An 18,137-nucleotide genomic window follows, 5' to 3' on the forward strand; every position below is an offset into this window, starting at 1 on the left:
CGCTGCGCTATTATTTTTCTAAGAATTCCCAGTTACCTTGGCGACGCTATTCCCAAAAAACTCCCAAATTAACTCCCCATTGGGAATGAATGGGAAAAAAATCACACTTCAAGCACCTTTTTCCAAGACACGCTGCGCGCGCATACGTTATCCGACCGATACGAATTTTAGCTCATTTTGTAGGAATTTGTCCCATCTTTAGCTCAGTGTCGAAATCTTTTTTAAGGAATGAAAGCCCCCCCCCCTGTTCGGGTTCAAAGACAGTAGCTGAATTAGCTTTCTCACACACTCTGTTGGCTAATTAGCCATCCAGTGCCGGGAACCAAATAATGTATTAGAAAAAATTTCACTTCAACTCGTCACCACTGCCACAATCTTTTGTCACTAGACGTCAAATTCTCACATTTTGTAGTCACGAGTGTCTTCTTTCAGACAAACTAACTTTTATTTGGCTAAGGTGTCATTTAGTACCTTTATTTTCCCTTTAAGCGAAGAGAAATTGGACTCTCTCGCCAATCTCTTCCATGTTAATTTGGGTGTTTTTTTCCTCTTCATTTCGGATAAATCATACATTTTCAACCTGCTCTCATTTGGTCATTTTTCATCCGATTAAAAAAATTACAACATGCTCGTGTTCCCCAAACCCTTGCCGTTCTAACAAGCCATTTCTTGAATCTGTATCTTGAAGAGTTAAGTCGTGAGAGGCTTTTGTTCCAGGGGTGCGTCTGTCATACAATCTCAATGGAATGCAACCAATCTTGATGATAGTTGGATCTAGTCTTCTCTCTTTTCCCTGATTGGTTCGTTTTCTGCTTGTCTGTGCTGTGGCCAATGAGAGACGCTTTAATGACACCAATTAGAAGTTTCTCGAGAACCTACTCCTCCCATTTCATCTCGTCTGAGGTAAGTTGCAAGGCAATTGTTTGTAGTCTGGTGAATAATGCTAAATAAGTGTGATTTTGCAAGTTTTCCCCATCCTAAACTACATCACGTTAATACTGGCGATGTATTGAAACGTATTTGATGTGTTTGAACGTTATGTTGCTGTTTTAACAAGATTGGAAAAGTTAAGTGCTAGAGATGGTAGCCTACATGCTAGCTGCACCTGCTAGCGCTAGCAAAGAGCTAGCAGATGTTACATTAAAGTTTTAATGTGCAGTAAAAAAAAACTAAGAAAAGTTTGAGTAGGCTCTAAATCTCAATTGTGTACATCTCTCGTTGCTACAATATACAGTAAGGCTTTTGTCTCGTCTGTCGTCGACGTGGGGGGGGGGGGGGGTTGAGTGGCGTGTCGACGGTGTAGCGAAGCGGCGCCAATGAGGGATTTCGGAGAACATGCTCGTGTTCCCCAAACCCTTGCCGTTCTAACGAGCCCTTTCTTGAATCTGTATCTTCAACCGTTAAGTCGTGAGAGGCTTTTGTACAAGGGGTGCTTCTCTCATGCGATCTCAATGCAATGTGGGTGCGTGACGTCACTTCAACTCGTCACCATGGCAACGATCTTTTGTCACTAGACGTCAAATTCTCACATTTTGTAGTCACGAGTGTCTTCTTTCAGACAAACTAACTTTTATTTGGCTAAGGTGTCATTTAGTACCTTTATTTTCACCTTAAGCAAGAGAAGTCGGACTAATTCGCCTGTCTTGTACATGTTAATTTCAGGCGCCTTCCTCTCTCCATTTCTGATAAATCATAAGTTTTCAACCTGCTCTCATTTGGTCATTTTTTATCCGATTAAGAAAATGAGAACATGCTCGTGTTCCCCAAACCCTTGCCGTTCTAACGAGCCATTTCTTGAATCTGTATCTTCAACCGTTAAGTCGTGAGAGGCTTTTGTACAAGGGGTGCTTCTCTCATGCGATCTCAATGCAATGTGGGGCGCGTGACGGCTCCAAGTCAAAAATGTATGTGCTCTTAAAGTGACAGTGACATATTTTTAGATTATGGTTAACTTCCACATTTCTTGACCGATTCCAGTCATTTAAATTTTAAACTGTTCAGCTCATTTACATTTTTTTAAATACATGTTCAGGGACAGTGAGATACTTTTAGTTGATGTTGATTATGGTTAACTTCCACATTTCTTGAGCGATTCCAGTGGTTTAAATTTTAAACTGTTCAGCTCATTACCAAAGAGTCAGCAGTCCCATTCAAAATTTCCGCGGGAATTTTTCTAGTTTTTCTTGTTGTTATTATTATATATTATTCCACGATTTTTCCGCTAAAATGCGGCCCGTACCGTACATCGCACCGGCACAAATGAGGTATCAAACGATGCGGCTCGATCTGACTCGCTGCGCTATTATTTTTCTAAGAATTCCCAGTTACCTTGGCGACGCTATTCCCAAAAAACTCCCAAATTAACTCCCCATTGGGAATGAATGGGAAAAAATCACACTTCAAGCACCTTTTTCCAAGACACGCTGCGCGCGCATACGTTATCCGACCGATACGAATTTTAGCTCATTTTGTAGGAATTTGTCCCATCTTTAGCTCAGTGTCGAAATCTTTTTTAAGGAATGAAAGCCCCCCCCCCTGTTCGGGTTCAAAGACAGTGGCTGAATTAGCTTTCTCACACACTCTGTTGGCTAATTAGCCATCCAGTGCCGGGAACCAAATAATGTATTAGAAAAAAATTCACTTCAACTCGTCACCACTGCCACAATCTTTTGTCACTAGACGTCAAATTCTCACATTTTGTAGTCACGAGTGTCTTCTTTCAGACAAACTAACTTTTATTTGGTTAAGGTGTCATTTAGTACCTTTATTTTCCCTTTAAGCGAGTAGAAGTTGGACTCTCTCGCCTATCTCTCCCATGTTAATTTGGGCGACTTCTTCCTCTTCATTTCGAATAAATCATAAGTTTTCAACCTGCTCTCATTTGGTCATTTTTCATCCGATTAAAAAAATGAGAACATGCTCGTGTTCCCCAAACCCTTGCCGTTCTAACGAGCCCTTTCTTGAATCTGTATCTTCAACCGTTAAGTCGCGAGAGGCTTTTGTTGAAGGGGTGCTTCTCTCATTCTATCTCAATGCAATGTGGGTGCGTGACGTCACTTCAACTCGTCACCATGGCAACGATCTTTTGTCACTAGACGTCAAATTCTCACATTTTGTAGTCACGAGTGTCTTCTTTCAGACAAACTAACTTTTATTTGACTAAGGTGTCATTTAGTACCTTTATTTTCACCTTAAGCAAGAGAAGTCGGACTAATTCGCCTGTCTTGTACATGTTAATTTCAGGCGCCTTCCTCTCTCCATTTCTGATAAATCATAAGTTTTCAACCTGCTCTCATTTGGTCATTTTTTATCCGATTAAGAAAATGAGAACATGCTCGTGTTCCCCAAACCCTTGCCGTTCTAACGAGCCATTTCTTGAATCTGTATCTTCAACCGTTAAGTCGTGAGAGGCTTTTGTACAAGGGGTGCTTCTCTCATGCGATCTCAATGGAATGTGGGGCGCGTGACGTCTCCAAGTCAAAAATGTATGTGCTCTTAAAGTGACAGTGACATATTTTTAGATTATGGTTAACTTCCACATTTCTTGACCGATTCCAGTCATTTAAATTTTAAAATGTTCAGCTCATTTACATTTTTTAAAATACTTTTTCAGGGACAGTGAGATACTTTTAGTTGATGTTGATTATGGTTAACTTCCACATTTCTTGAGCGATTCCAGTGGTTTAAATTTTAAACTGTTCAGCTCATTACCAAAGAGTCAGCAGTCCCATTCAAAATTTCCGCGGGAATTTTTCTAGTTGTTATTATTATATATTATTCCACGATTTTTCCGCTAAAATGCGGCCCGTACCGTACATCGCACCGGCACAAATGAGGTATCAAACGATGCGGCTCGATCTGACTCGCTGCGCTATTATTTTTCTAAGAATTCCCAGTTACCTTGGCGACGCTATTCCCAAAAAACTCCCAAATTAACTCCCCATTGGGAATGAATGGGAAAAAATCACACTTCAAGCACCTTTTTCCAAGACACGCTGCGCGCGCATACGTTATCCGACCGATACGAATTTTAGCTCATTTTGTAGGAATTTGTCCCATCTTTAGCTCAGTGTCGAAATCTTTTTTAAGGAATGAAAGCCCCCCCCCCTGTTCGGGTTCAAAGACAGTGGCTGAATTAGCTTTCTCACACACTCTGTTGGCTAATTAGCCATCCAGTGCCGGGAACCAAATAATGTATTAGAAAAAAATTCACTTCAACTCGTCACCACTGCCACAATCTTTTGTCACTAGACGTCAAATTCTCACATTTTGTAGTCACGAGTGTCTTCTTTCAGACAAACTAACTTTTATTTGGTTAAGGTGTCATTTAGTACCTTTATTTTCCCTTTAAGCGAGTAGAAGTTGGACTCTCTCGCCTATCTCTCCCATGTTAATTTGGGCGACTTCTTCCTCTTCATTTCGAATAAATCATAAGTTTTCAACCTGCTCTCATTTGGTCATTTTTCATCCGATTAAAAAAATGAGAACATGCTCGTGTTCCCCAAACCCTTGCCGTTCTAACGAGCCCTTTCTTGAATCTGTATCTTCAACCGTTAAGTCGCGAGAGGCTTTTGTTGAAGGGGTGCTTCTCTCATTCTATCTCAATGCAATGTGGGTGCGTGACGTCACTTCAACTCGTCACCATGGCAACGATCTTTTGTCACTAGACGTCAAATTCTCACATTTTGTAGTCACGAGTGTCTTCTTTCAGACAAACTAACTTTTATTTGACTAAGGTGTCATTTAGTACCTTTATTTTCACCTTAAGCAAGAGAAGTCGGACTAATTCGCCTGTCTTGTACATGTTAATTTCAGGCGCCTTCCTCTCTCCATTTCTGATAAATCATAAGTTTTCAACCTGCTCTCATTTGGTCATTTTTTATCCGATTAAGAAAATGAGAACATGCTCGTGTTCCCCAAACCCTTGCCGTTCTAACGAGCCATTTCTTGAATCTGTATCTTCAACCGTTAAGTCGTGAGAGGCTTTTGTACAAGGGGTGCTTCTCTCATGCGATCTCAATGGAATGTGGGGCGCGTGACGTCTCCAAGTCAAAAATGTATGTGCTCTTAAAGTGACAGTGACATATTTTTAGATTATGGTTAACTTCCACATTTCTTGACCGATTCCAGTCATTTAAATTTTAAAATGTTCAGCTCATTTACATTTTTTAAAATACTTTTTCAGGGACAGTGAGATACTTTTAGTTGATGTTGATTATGGTTAACTTCCACATTTCTTGAGCGATTCCAGTGGTTTAAATTTTAAACTGTTCAGCTCATTACCAAAGAGTCAGCAGTCCCATTCAAAATTTCCGCGGGAATTTTTCTAGTTATTATATATTATTCCACGATTTTTCCGCTAAAATGCGGCCCGTACCGTACATCGCACCGGCACAAATGAGGTATCAAACGATGCGGCTCGATCTGACTCGCTGCGCTATTATTTTTCTAAGAATTCCCAGTTACCATGGCGACGCTATTCCCAAAAAACTCCCAAATTAACTCCCCATTGGGAATGAATGGGAAAAAAATCACACTTCAAGCACCTTTTTCCAAGACACGCTGCGCGCGCATACGTTATCCGACCGATACGAATTTTAGCTCATTTTGTAGGAATTTTTCCCATCTTTAGCTCAGTGTCGAAATCTTTTTTAAGGAATGAAAGCCCCCCCCCCCTGTTCGGGTTCAAAGACAGTGGCTGAATTAGCTTTCTCACACACTCTGTTGGCTAATTAGCCATCCAGTGCCGGGAACCAAATAATGTATTAGAAAAAATTTCACTTCAACTCGTCACCACTGCCACAATCTTTTGTCACTAGACGTCAAATTCTCACATTTTGTAGTCACGAGTGTCTTCTTTCAGACAAACTAACTTTTATTTGGTTAAGGTGTCATTTAGTACCTTTATTTTCCCTTTAAGCGAGTAGAAGTTGGACTCTCTCGCCTATCTCTCCCATGTTAATTTGGGCGACTTCTTCCTCTTCATTTCGAATAAATCATAAGTTTTCAACCTGCTCTCATTTGGTCATTTTTCATCCGATTAAGAAAATGAGAACATGCTCGTGTTCCCCAAACCCTTGCCGTTCTAACGAGCCATTTCTTGAATCTGTATCTTCAACCGTTAAGTCGTGAGAGGCTCTTCTTTGAGGTGTGCGTCTCTCATTCAATCTCAATGCAATGTGGGTGCGTGACGTCACTTCAACTCGTCACCATGGCAACGATCTTTTGTCACTAGACGTCAAATTCTCACATTTTGTAGTCACGAGTGTCTTCTTTCAGACAAACTAACTTTTATTTGGCTAAGGTGTCATTTAGTACCTTTATTTTCACCTTAAGCAAGAGAAGTCGGACTAATTCGCCTGTCTTTTACATGTTAATTTCAGGCGCCTTGCTCTCTCCATTTCTGATAAATCATAAGTTTTCAATCTGCTCTCATTTGGTCATTTTTTATCCGTTTAAGAAAATGAGAACATGCTCGTGTTCCTCAAACCCTTGCCGTTGTAACGAGTCATTTCTTGAATCTGTATCTTCAACCGTTAAGTCGTGAGAGGTTTTTGTTGAAGGGGTGCTTCTCTCATGCAATCTCAATGGAATGTGGGGCGCGTGACGGCTCCAAGTCAAAAATGGATGTGCGCTCTTAAAGTGACAGTGACATATTTTTAGATTATGGTTAATTTACACATTTCTTGACCGATTCCAGTCATTTAAATTTTAAACTGTTCAGCTCATTTACATTTTTTTAAATACATTTTCAGGGACAGTGAGATACTTTTAGTTGATGTTGTTTATGGTTAACTTCCACATTTCTTGACCGATTCCAGTGGTTTAAATTTTAAACTGTTCAGCTCATTACCAAAGAGTCAGCAGTCCCATTCAAAATTTCCGCGGGAATTTTTCTAGTTATTATATATTATTCCACGATTTTTCCGCTAAAATGCGGCCCGTACCGTACATCGCACCGGCACAAATGAGGTATCAAACGATGCGGCTCGATCTGACTCGCTGCGCTATTATTTTTCTAAGAATTCCCAGTTACCTTGGCGACGCTATTCCCAAAAAACTCCCAAATTAACTCCCCATTGGGAATGAATGGGAAAAAAACACACTTCAAGCACCTTTTTCCAAGACACGCTGCGCGCGCATACGTTATCCGACCGATACGAATTTTAGCTCATTTTGTAGGAATTTTTCCCATCTTTAGCTCAGTGTCGAAATCTTTTTTAAGGAATGAAAGCCCCCCCCCCCTGTTCGGGTTCAAAGACAGTGGCTGAATTAGCTTTCTCACACACTCTGTTGGCTAATTAGCCATCCAGTGCCGGGAACCAAATAATGTATTAGAAAAAAATTCACTTCAACTCGTCACCACTGCCACAATCTTTTGTCACTAGACGTCAAATTCTCACATTTTGTAGTCACGAGTGTCTTCTTTCAGACAAACTAACTTTTATTTGGTTAAGGTGTCATTTAGTACCTTTATTTTCCCTTTAAGCTCGGACAAGTCGGACCAACTCGCCTATCTCTGCCATGTTAATTTCAGGCGCCTTCCTCTCTCCATTTCTGATAAATCATAAGTTTTCAACCTGCTCTCATTTGGTCATTTTTTATCCGATTAAGAAAACGAGAACATGCTCGTGTTCCCCAAACCCTTGCCGTTCTAACGAGCCCTTTCTTGAATCTGTATCTTCAACCGTTAAGTCGCGAGAGGCTTTTGTTGAAGGGGTGCTTCTCTCATTCAATCTCAATGCAATGTGGGTGCGTGACGTCACTTCAACTCGTCACCATGGCAACGATCTTTTGTCACTAGACGTCAAATTCTCACATTTTGTAGTCACGAGTGTCTTCTTTCAGACAAACTAACTTTTATTTGGCTAAGGTGTCATTTAGTACCTTTATTTTCACCTTAAGCAAGAGAAGTCGGACTAATTCGCCTGTCTTGTACATGTTAATTTCAGGCGCCTTCCTCTCTCCATTTCTGATAAATCATAAGTTTTCAACCTGCTCTCATTTGGTCATTTTTTATCCGATTAAGAAAATGAGAACATGCTCGTGTTCCCCAAACCCTTGCCGTTCTAACGAGCCCTTTCTTGAATCTGTATCTTCAACCGTTAAGTCGCGAGAGGCTTTTGTTGAAGGGGTGCTTCTCTCATTCAATCTCAATGCAATGTGGGTGCGTGACGTCACTTCAACTCGTCACCATGGCAACGATCTTTTGTCACTAGACGTCAAATTCTCACATTTTGTAGTCACGAGTGTCTTCTTTCAGACAAACTAACTTTTATTTGGCTAAGGTGTCATTTAGTACCTTTATTTTCACCTTAAGCAAGAGAAGTCGGACTAATTCGCCTGTCTTGTACATGCTAATTTCAGGCGCCTTCCTCTCTCCATTTCTGATAAATCATAAGTTTTCAACCTGCTCTCATTTGGTCATTTTTTATCCGATTAAGAAAATGAGAACATGCTCGTGTTCCCCAAACCCTTGCCGTTCTAACGAGCCATTTCTTGAATCTGTATCTTCAACCGTTAAGTCGTGAGAGGCTTTTGTACAAGGGGTGCTTCTCTCATGCGATCTCAATGGAATGTGGGGCGCGTGACGTCTCCAAGTCAAAAATGTATGTGCTCTTAAAGTGACAGTGACATATTTTTAGATTATGGTTAACTTCCACATTTCTTGACCGATTCCAGTCATTTAAATTTTAAAATGTTCAGCTCATTTACATTTTTTAAAATACATTTTCAGGGACAGTGAGATACTTTTAGTTGATGTTGATTATGGTTAACTTCCACATTTCTTGAGCGATTCCAGTGGTTTGAATTTTAAACTGTTCAGCTCATTACCAAAGAGTCAGCAGTCCCATTCAAAATTTCCGCGGGAATTTTTCTAGTTATGGGACTGCTTTGCGAAGCAAGCAGGCACATATTGTTATTCTACCTAGGACAGTGGTTTATTTTTCTTGTTGTTATTATTATATATTATTCCACGATTTTTCCGCTAAAATGCGGCCCGTACCGTACATCGCACCGGCACAAATGAGGTATCAAACGATGCGGCTCGATCTGACTCGCTGCGCTATTATTTTTCTAAGAATTCCCAGTTACCTTGGCGACGCTATTCCCAAAAAACTCCCAAATTAACTCCCCTTTGGGAATGAATGGGAAAAAATCACACTTCAAGCACCTTTTTCCAAGACACGCTGCGCGCGCATACGTTATCCGACCGATACGAATTTTAGCTCATTTTGTAGGAATTTGTCCCATCTTTAGCTCAGTGTCGAAATCTTTTTTAAGGAATGAAAGCCCCCCCCCCCTGTTCGGGTTCAAAGACAGTAGCTGAATTAGCTTTCTCACACACTCTGTTGGCTAATTAGCCATCCAGTGCCGGGAACCAAATAATGTATTAGAAAAAATTTCACTTCAACTCGTCACCACTGCCACAATCTTTTGTCACTAGACGTCAAATTCTCACATTTTGTAGTCACGAGTGTCTTCTTTCAGACAAACTAACTTTTATTTGGCTAAGGTGTCATTTAGTACCTTTATTTTCCCTTTAAGCGAAGAGAAATTGGACTCTCTCGCCAATCTCTTCCATGTTAATTTGGGTGTTTTTTTCCTCTTCATTTCGGATAAATCATACATTTTCAACCTGCTCTCATTTGGTCATTTTTCATCCGATTAAAAAAATTACAACATGCTCGTGTTCCCCAAACCCTTGCCGTTCTAACAAGCCATTTCTTGAATCTGTATCTTGAAGAGTTAAGTCGTGAGAGGCTTTTGTTCCAGGGGTGCGTCTGTCATACAATCTCAATGGAATGCAACCAATCTTGATGATAGTTGGATCTAGTCTTCTCTCTTTTCCCTGATTGGTTCGTTTTCTGCTTGTCTGTGCTGTGGCCAATGAGAGACGCTTTAATGACACCAATTAGAAGTTTCTCGAGAACCTACTCCTCCCATTTCATCTCGTCTGAGGTAAGTTGCAAGGCAATTGTTTGTAGTCTGGTGAATAATGCTAAATAAGTGTGATTTTGCAAGTTTTCCCCATCCTAAACTACATCACGTTAATACTGGCGATGTATTGAAACGTATTTGATGTGTTTGAACGTTATGTTGCTGTTTTAACAAGATTGGAAAAGTTAAGTGCTAGAGATGGTAGCCTACATGCTAGCTGCACCTGCTAGCGCTAGCAAAGAGCTAGCAGATGTTACATTAAAGTTTTAATGTGCAGTAAAAAAAAACTAAGAAAAGTTTGAGTAGGCTCTAAATCTCAATTGTGTACATCTCTCGTTGCTACAATATACAGTAAGGCTTTTGTCTCGTCTGTCGTCGACGTGGGGGGGGGGGGGGGGTTGAGTGGCGTGTCGACGGTGTAGCGAAGCGGCGCCAATGAGGGATTTCGGAGAACATGCTCGTGTTCCCCAAACCCTTGCCGTTCTAACGAGCCCTTTCTTGAATCTGTATCTTCAACCGTTAAGTCGTGAGAGGCTTTTGTACAAGGGGTGCTTCTCTCATGCGATCTCAATGCAATGTGGGTGCGTGACGTCACTTCAACTCGTCACCATGGCAACGATCTTTTGTCACTAGACGTCAAATTCTCACATTTTGTAGTCACGAGTGTCTTCTTTCAGACAAACTAACTTTTATTTGGCTAAGGTGTCATTTAGTACCTTTATTTTCACCTTAAGCAAGAGAAGTCGGACTAATTCGCCTGTCTTGTACATGTTAATTTCAGGCGCCTTCCTCTCTCCATTTCTGATAAATCATAAGTTTTCAACCTGCTCTCATTTGGTCATTTTTTATCCGATTAAGAAAATGAGAACATGCTCGTGTTCCCCAAACCCTTGCCGTTCTAACGAGCCATTTCTTGAATCTGTATCTTCAACCGTTAAGTCGTGAGAGGCTTTTGTACAAGGGGTGCTTCTCTCATGCGATCTCAATGCAATGTGGGGCGCGTGACGGCTCCAAGTCAAAAATGTATGTGCTCTTAAAGTGACAGTGACATATTTTTAGATTATGGTTAACTTCCACATTTCTTGACCGATTCCAGTCATTTAAATTTTAAACTGTTCAGCTCATTTACATTTTTTTAAATACATGTTCAGGGACAGTGAGATACTTTTAGTTGATGTTGATTATGGTTAACTTCCACATTTCTTGAGCGATTCCAGTGGTTTAAATTTTAAACTGTTCAGCTCATTACCAAAGAGTCAGCAGTCCCATTCAAAATTTCCGCGGGAATTTTTCTAGTTCTAGTTATTATATATTATTCCACGATTTTTCCGCTAAAATGCGGCCCGTACCGTACATCGCACCGGCACAAATGAGGTATCAAACGATGCGGCTCGATCTGACTCGCTGCGCTATTATTTTTCTAAGAATTCCCAGTTACCTTGGCGACGCTATTCCCAAAAAACTCCCAAATTAACTCCCCATTGGGAATGAATGGGAAAAAAATCACACTTCAAGCACCTTTTTCCAAGACACGCTGCGCGCGCATACGTTATCCGACCGATACGAATTTTAGCTCATTTTGTAGGAATTTTTCCCATCTTTAGCTCAGTGTCGAAATCTTTTTTAAGGAATGAAAGCCCCCCCCCCCCCTGTTCGGGTTCAAAGACAGTGGCTGAATTAGCTTTCTCACACACTCTGTTGGCTAATTAGCCATCCAGTGCCGGGAACCAAATAATGTATTAGAAAAAATTTCACTTCAACTCGTCACCACTGCCACAATCTTTTGTCACTAGACGTCAAATTCTCACATTTTGTAGTCACGAGTGTCTTCTTTCAGACAAACTAACTTTTATTTGGTTAAGGTGTCATTTAGTACCTTTATTTTCCCTTTAAGCTCGGACAAGTGGGACCAACTCGCCTATCTCTGCCATGTTAATTTCAGGCGCCTTCCTCTCTCCATTTCTGATAAATCATAAGTTTTCAACCTGCTCTCATTTGGTCATTTTTTATCCGATTAAGAAAATGAGAACATGCTCGTGTTCCCCAAACCCTTGCCGTTCTAACGAGCCCTTTCTTGAATCTGTATCTTCAACCGTTAAGTCGCGAGAGGCTTTTGTTGAAGGGGTGCTTCTCTCATTCAATCTCAATGCAATGTGGGTGCGTGACGTCACTTCAACTCGTCACCATGGCAACGATCTTTTGTCACTAGACGTCAAATTCTCACATTTTGTAGTCACGAGTGTCTTCTTTCAGACAAACTAACTTTTATTTGGCTAAGGTGTCATTTAGTACCTTTATTTTCACCTTAAGCAAGAGAAGTCGGACTAATTCGCCTGTCTTGTACATGTTAATTTCAGGCGCCTTCCTCTCTCCATTTCTGATAAATCATAAGTTTTCAACCTGCTCTCATTTGGTCATTTTTTATCCGATTAAGAAAATGAGAACATGCTCGTATTCCCCAAACCCTTGCCGTTCTAACGAGCCATTTCTTGAATCTGTATCTTCAACCGTTAAGTCGTGAGAGGCTCTTCTTTGAGGTGTGCGTCTCTCATTCAATCTCAATGCAATGTGGGTGCGTGACGTCACTTCAACTCGTCACCATGGCAACGATCTTTTGTCACTAGACGTCAAATTCTCACATTTTGTAGTCACGAGTGTCTTCTTTCAGACAAACTAACTTTTATTTGGTTAAGGTGTCATTTAGTACCTTTATTTTCCCTTTAAGCTCGGACAAGTCGGACCAACTCGCCTATCTCAACCATGTTAATTTCAGGCGCCTTCCTCTCTCCATTTCTGATAAATCATAAGTTTTCAACCTGCTCTCATTTGGTCATTTTTTATCCGATTAAGAAAATGAGAACATGCTCGTGTTCCCCAAACCCTTGCCGTTCTAACGAGCCCTTTCTTGAATCTGTATCTTCAACCGTTAAGTCGCGAGAGGCTTTTGTTGAAGGGGTGCTTCTCTCATTCAATCTCAATGCAATGTGGGTGCGTGACGTCACTTCAACTCGTCACCATGGCAACGATCTTTTGTCACTAGACGTCAAATTCTCACATTTTGTAGTCACGAGTGTCTTCTTTCAGACAAACTAACTTTTATTTGGCTAAGGTGTCATTTAGTACCTTTATTTTCACCTTAAGCAAGAGAAGTCGGACTAATTCGCCTGTCTTGTACATGTTAATTTCAGGCGCCTTCCTCTCTCCATTTCTGATAAATCATAAGTTTTCAACCTGCTCTCATTTGGTCATTTTTCATCCGATCAAAAAAATGAGAACATACTCGTGTTCCCCAAACCCTTGCCGTTCTAACGAGCCATTTCTTGAATCTGTATCTTGAACCGTTAAGTCGTGAGAGGATTTTGTTCAAGGGGTGCGTCTCTCATACAATCTCAATGGAATGTGGGGCGCGTGATGGCTCAAAGTCAAAAATGGGTGTGCGTTCTTAAAGCGACAGTGACATATTTTTAGTTTCTGTTGATTATGGTTAACTTCCACATTTCTTGACCGATTTTTGTCGTTTAAATTTTAAACTGTTCAGCTCATTTACATTTTTTTTAAAAACATTTTCAGGGACAGTGAAATACTTTTAGTTGATGTTGATTATGGTTAACTTCCACATTTCTTGAGCGATTCCAGTCGTTTAAATTTTAAACTGTTCAGCTCATTTACAAAGTCAAATGTGTGTGCGTGAAAATGCATTTTTCTTAAAGAGACAGTGAGATATTTTTAGTTTCAGTTGATTATGGTTAACTTCCACATTTCTTGAGCGATTCCAGTGGTTTAAATTTTAAACTGTTCAGCTCATTTACAAGAGTCAGCAGTCCCATTCAAAATTTCCGCGGGAATTTTTCTAGTTTTTATTATATCATCTTCCACGGATTTTTCCGCAAAAATGCAGCCCGTAACGTAGATCGCACCGACACAAATGAGGTATCAAACGATGCGGCTCGATCTGACTCGCTGCGCAATTTTTCTTCTAAGAATTCCGAGTTACCTTGGCGACGCAAACGCCCCAAAAGTCCCCCCAAAAATCCCATAGGAATGAATGGGAAGAATCACACATCAAGCACCTTTTTCCAAGACACGCTGCGCGAGCATACATTGTCCGACCGATACGAATTTTAGCTTATTTTGTAGGAATTTTTCCCATCTTTAGCTCAGTGTCGAAATCTTTTTTAAGGAATGAAAGCTCTCCCCCCCTGTGCGGGTTCAAAGACAGTGAGCAAACAGCAGACAAATAGCCTTCTCCCATTGTTGTGTATTGCGTTGGTTAGAGTGGACTAATTAGCCATACAGTGCCGGGAACCAAATAATGTATTTGAAAAAATTTCACTCTGTTGACCAATTAACTTTAGAGTGGCGGGAAAAAAGAAAAGTCTACTTCTATTTGCAAAAGTTTCACTTCAACTCGTCACCAGACTTTCAGACAAACTAACTTTTATTTGGCTAAGGTGTCATTTAGTAGCTTTATTTTATCTTTAAGCGAGGAGAAGTTGGACTCTCTCGCCTATCTCTTCCATGTTAATTTGGGCGACTTTTTCCTCTTCATTTTGGATAAATCATAAGATTTCAACCTGCTCTCATTTGGTCATTTTTCATCCGATTAAAAAAATGAAAACATGCTCGTGTTCCCCAAACCCTTCGTTCTAACGAGCCATTTCTTGAATCTGTATCTTGAAGCGTTAAGTCGTGAGAGGCTTTCGTTGCAGGTGTGCGTCTGTCATACAATATCAATAGAATGTTGGTGCGTGAATTCAAGTGTGTCCAACAAGTTCTAATCAAATGCGTGTGCGCTCTTAATGAGACAGTAAGATATTTTTAGTTGATGTCGATTATGGTAAACTTCCACATTTCTTGACCGATTTCAATCGTTTGAATTTTATACTGTTCAGCTCATTTAAATAAAAAATAAAAAATACATAAAAATAAAAAAAACATACACAAGATTATTATTATTATTTTTTAAAGGCAATGGAATGGACTACTATTTAAATAGTGCTTTTTTTAGCTATACTGCCTGGTCTCTCACATCTGCATAGCAACTGCCTCAGCCAATCATCTCGCTCATCTCAACTCAACCCCTTTTTTTCTTGGTGTACTCAAGGCTTGGCCTATGTACGGGCGGCCATCTTGGCCAATTAATTGGGTACGGCAAGGACTCTCTCCCCCTCGCCCACCCGGGTCGGCGGCCATCTTGGCCAATTTATTAGGTACGCCCAGGATTCTCGCCACTCCGCTCGCCCAGGGCAGCGGGCATTTTGGCCAATTAATTAGGTACAGCAAGGACTCTCCCCCCTCGCCCACCCGGGTCGGCGGCCATCTTGGCCAATTTATTAGGTACACCCAGGATTCTTGCCACTCTGCTCGCCCAGGGCGGCGGCCATCTTGGCCAATTAATTAGGTACACCCAGGATTCTCGCCACCTCGCTCGCCCAGGGCGGCGGCCATTTTAGCCAATTAATTAGGTACACCCTGGATTATCGCCACTCTGCCCACCCAGGGCGGCGGCCATCTTGGCCAATTAATTAGGTACGGCAAGGACTCTCTCCCCCTCGCCCACCCGGGTCGGCGGCCATCTTGGCCAATTTCTTAGGTACGCCCAGGATTCTCGCCACTCTGCTCGCCCAGGGCGGCGGCCATCTTGGCCAATTAATTAGGTACGCCAAGGATTCTCTCCCCTCTGCCCACCCGGGGCGGCGGCCATCTTGGCCAATTGATTAGGTACGCCAAGGATTCTCGCCACTTCGCTCGCTCAGGGCAGCGGCCATTTTGGCCAATTGATTGGGTACGCCCAGGATTCTCGCCACTTCGCTCGCTTAGGGCGGCGGCCATTTTGGCCAATTGATTGGGTACGCCCAGGATTCTCGCCACTCTGCTCGCCCAGGGCGGCGTCCATCTTGGCCGATTAATTAGGTACGCCAAGGACTCTCTCCACCCGTGTCGGCGGCCATCTTAGCCAATTGACTACTACTAAAATTACTACAAGTACTACTATTACTACTACTTCTACTACTACAAGTACTTGCTTACTACTTACTACTATACTACTACTACTATGTCTACAAGTACATGCGTGTTTCCACCTTGCAAGAGTCAGCAATTCCACATTTCTTGAGCGATTCCAGTGGTTTAAATTTTAAACTGTTCAGCTCATTTACAAGAGTCAGCAGTCCCATTCAAAATTTCCATGGGAATTTTTCTAGTTTTATTTACTGTAGTTATTTTTAATGTTTTTAAAATATGTTATTATTATTATTGTTATTATTATTATATTTTTATCCAAGGAATACAAATTACTTACAGGCTATATAGAATGTTTTCATTTATTTTTGTGAGTATTTATGTCACACAAATGCCTCACTCCATAATATGACACATCATACAATAATAATAATAATAATAATAATAGTAATAATAATAATGGTGGCACCGTGGCTGACTGGTTAGCACGTCCGCCTCCCAGTGCAGAGGACGTGAGATTGAGTCCGGGCTTCGGCCTTCCTGGGTAGAGTTTGGATGTTCTCCCCGTGCTCACGTGGGTTTTCTCCGGATGCTCCAGTTTCCTCCCACATTCCAAAGACATGCATGTCAGGTTTATTGAACACTCTAAATTGTCCCTGGGTGTGATTGTGAGTGTGGATGGTTGTTTGTCTCTCTGTGACCTGAATTGGCTGGCAACCAGTTCAGGGTGTACCCCCTACTGCCCAAAGCCAGCTGGGATAGGCTCCAGCGCCCCCCGCGACCCTTGTGAGGACTAAGCGGTTAAGAAAATGGATGGATGGTTAATAATAATAATTATAATAATAATTCATAGATATACATTTCAGCTGTCAATTGTGTTTTATTGTGACGAGGCCCGACTTAACCTTACAATTACTATAATTTTGACCAGTGCAAAAATCAACAGTGAACAACTACATTTTAATTAAAATCGACACAAAAACGTGATTATCCTCCAATTAAAATTGATTTATGTTCTGCACTCCAACTAACAGGGGCAGAATGTGGGGGATAGACAACTATGATTTGTTGCCACTCAACCCTAGGATAAAAATAAAACGAGACAAAAAGAACAGGTTATACGTACACTGGGAGACCAGCACGTGCCAGCACCTCTGCTTTCATGGCGTACAGTCTCTCACTTTTGCTGATGCCCAGCTTGATCTTCACCCAATCATGGATGTTATCATGGAAGAAGAAGCCATTATGGACGAAGAAGTCAGCATTGGATCTTGAGCCATAAAAAATGTAGATCTACACAGACATAATTAGAACACATTAATCACAATTCATCTTAAAAGAACACATTTAATAGTAAATATAACTGAACAGTATGTATTGGCATTACTTTTGCTCCCAATTGCCATTTATTTAAGTACAGTGGTACCTTTAGCCTGTATCTCAATGAGCAATGAAGGTATGCGAGTGTTTCTTCATTCACAGTGAGTTATAGTTGACCACTAAGAAATTGCATTTTAAAGCACGCAGAGAGAGACTGCACTTCGCAAGCCTACCATCAATTCTTATTGCGTGATGATATTTGCGTGAGCGAACGAGCATCTTAGCGTGCGGCGGCGATTTGGCAGCCGGTGTGAAGCCTGGCGGGTGAGATGCTGAAAGAATGAATGAGCCGGATTTAGCTGGGACAGCTAACAAGAGCGGCTAGCTAACTAACTAGCTAAGCGCCGCTAGCAGGAGTTAGTCAGAGCCATACAGGCTGGAGTGGCTAACGAGAGACTAGCGGGAGAAGCTAGTATAAAAATAAAAATAAAGAAGCTAGTAAAAGCTTGCAAGAGCAAAGCAGAAGGTGAAAAGCGATGGGAGCCCGAATCAAGGGACTCAGTGACAACTACTTGCAGGCCACAACTGTGGATGGTAAGCAGAGGTTGACCCATTGGGTCCAACACTAGAAGCAAGCATCCCAAGCAGGAAGATAGCAGTGAAACATGTCAGCCTCTTGTAAGATGATGGCCCAGCCATGTAATATAATTACTGACCTACGATTATATAAAAAATGTACATTGGTGTGATGATTTTTTTTTTTTTTTGCATATGATTGAAATAAATAGTGGGTATTTAAATCGAATGAATTACGTATTAGTTCAACACTAGATGGCACTAAATATGACACTGTCACTTTAAAAAACAAACAAACAGCAGCAACAAAAAACAATCAACCCTAGGCAGATGATACC

At 41.2% G+C, this 18,137-nt stretch overlaps 1 protein-coding gene across 3 annotated transcripts in view; it reads right to left on the reverse strand.

Annotated features, from left to right (window-relative positions):
- setd3 (SET domain containing 3, actin histidine methyltransferase) overlaps positions 1–18,137 on the reverse strand; it is a 152,560-nt gene that overhangs the window by 28,475 nt on the left and 105,948 nt on the right. For 2 of the 3 annotated variants that reach the window (XM_077555279.1, XM_077555280.1), the window contains one exon: positions 17,030–17,196. In XM_077555279.1, coding sequence (XP_077411405.1) covers positions 17,030–17,196 — 167 coding nt within the window. Of the gene's footprint in view, positions 1–16,372; positions 16,697–17,029; positions 17,197–18,137 lie in introns of all 3 variants that reach the window. The other variant, XR_013290060.1, reaches the window with a different exon arrangement.

This window comes from Vanacampus margaritifer, chromosome 1 (assembly GCF_051991255.1).
Source record: "Vanacampus margaritifer isolate UIUO_Vmar chromosome 1, RoL_Vmar_1.0, whole genome shotgun sequence".
Lineage (NCBI taxonomy): Eukaryota > Metazoa > Chordata > Actinopteri > Syngnathiformes > Syngnathidae > Vanacampus > Vanacampus margaritifer.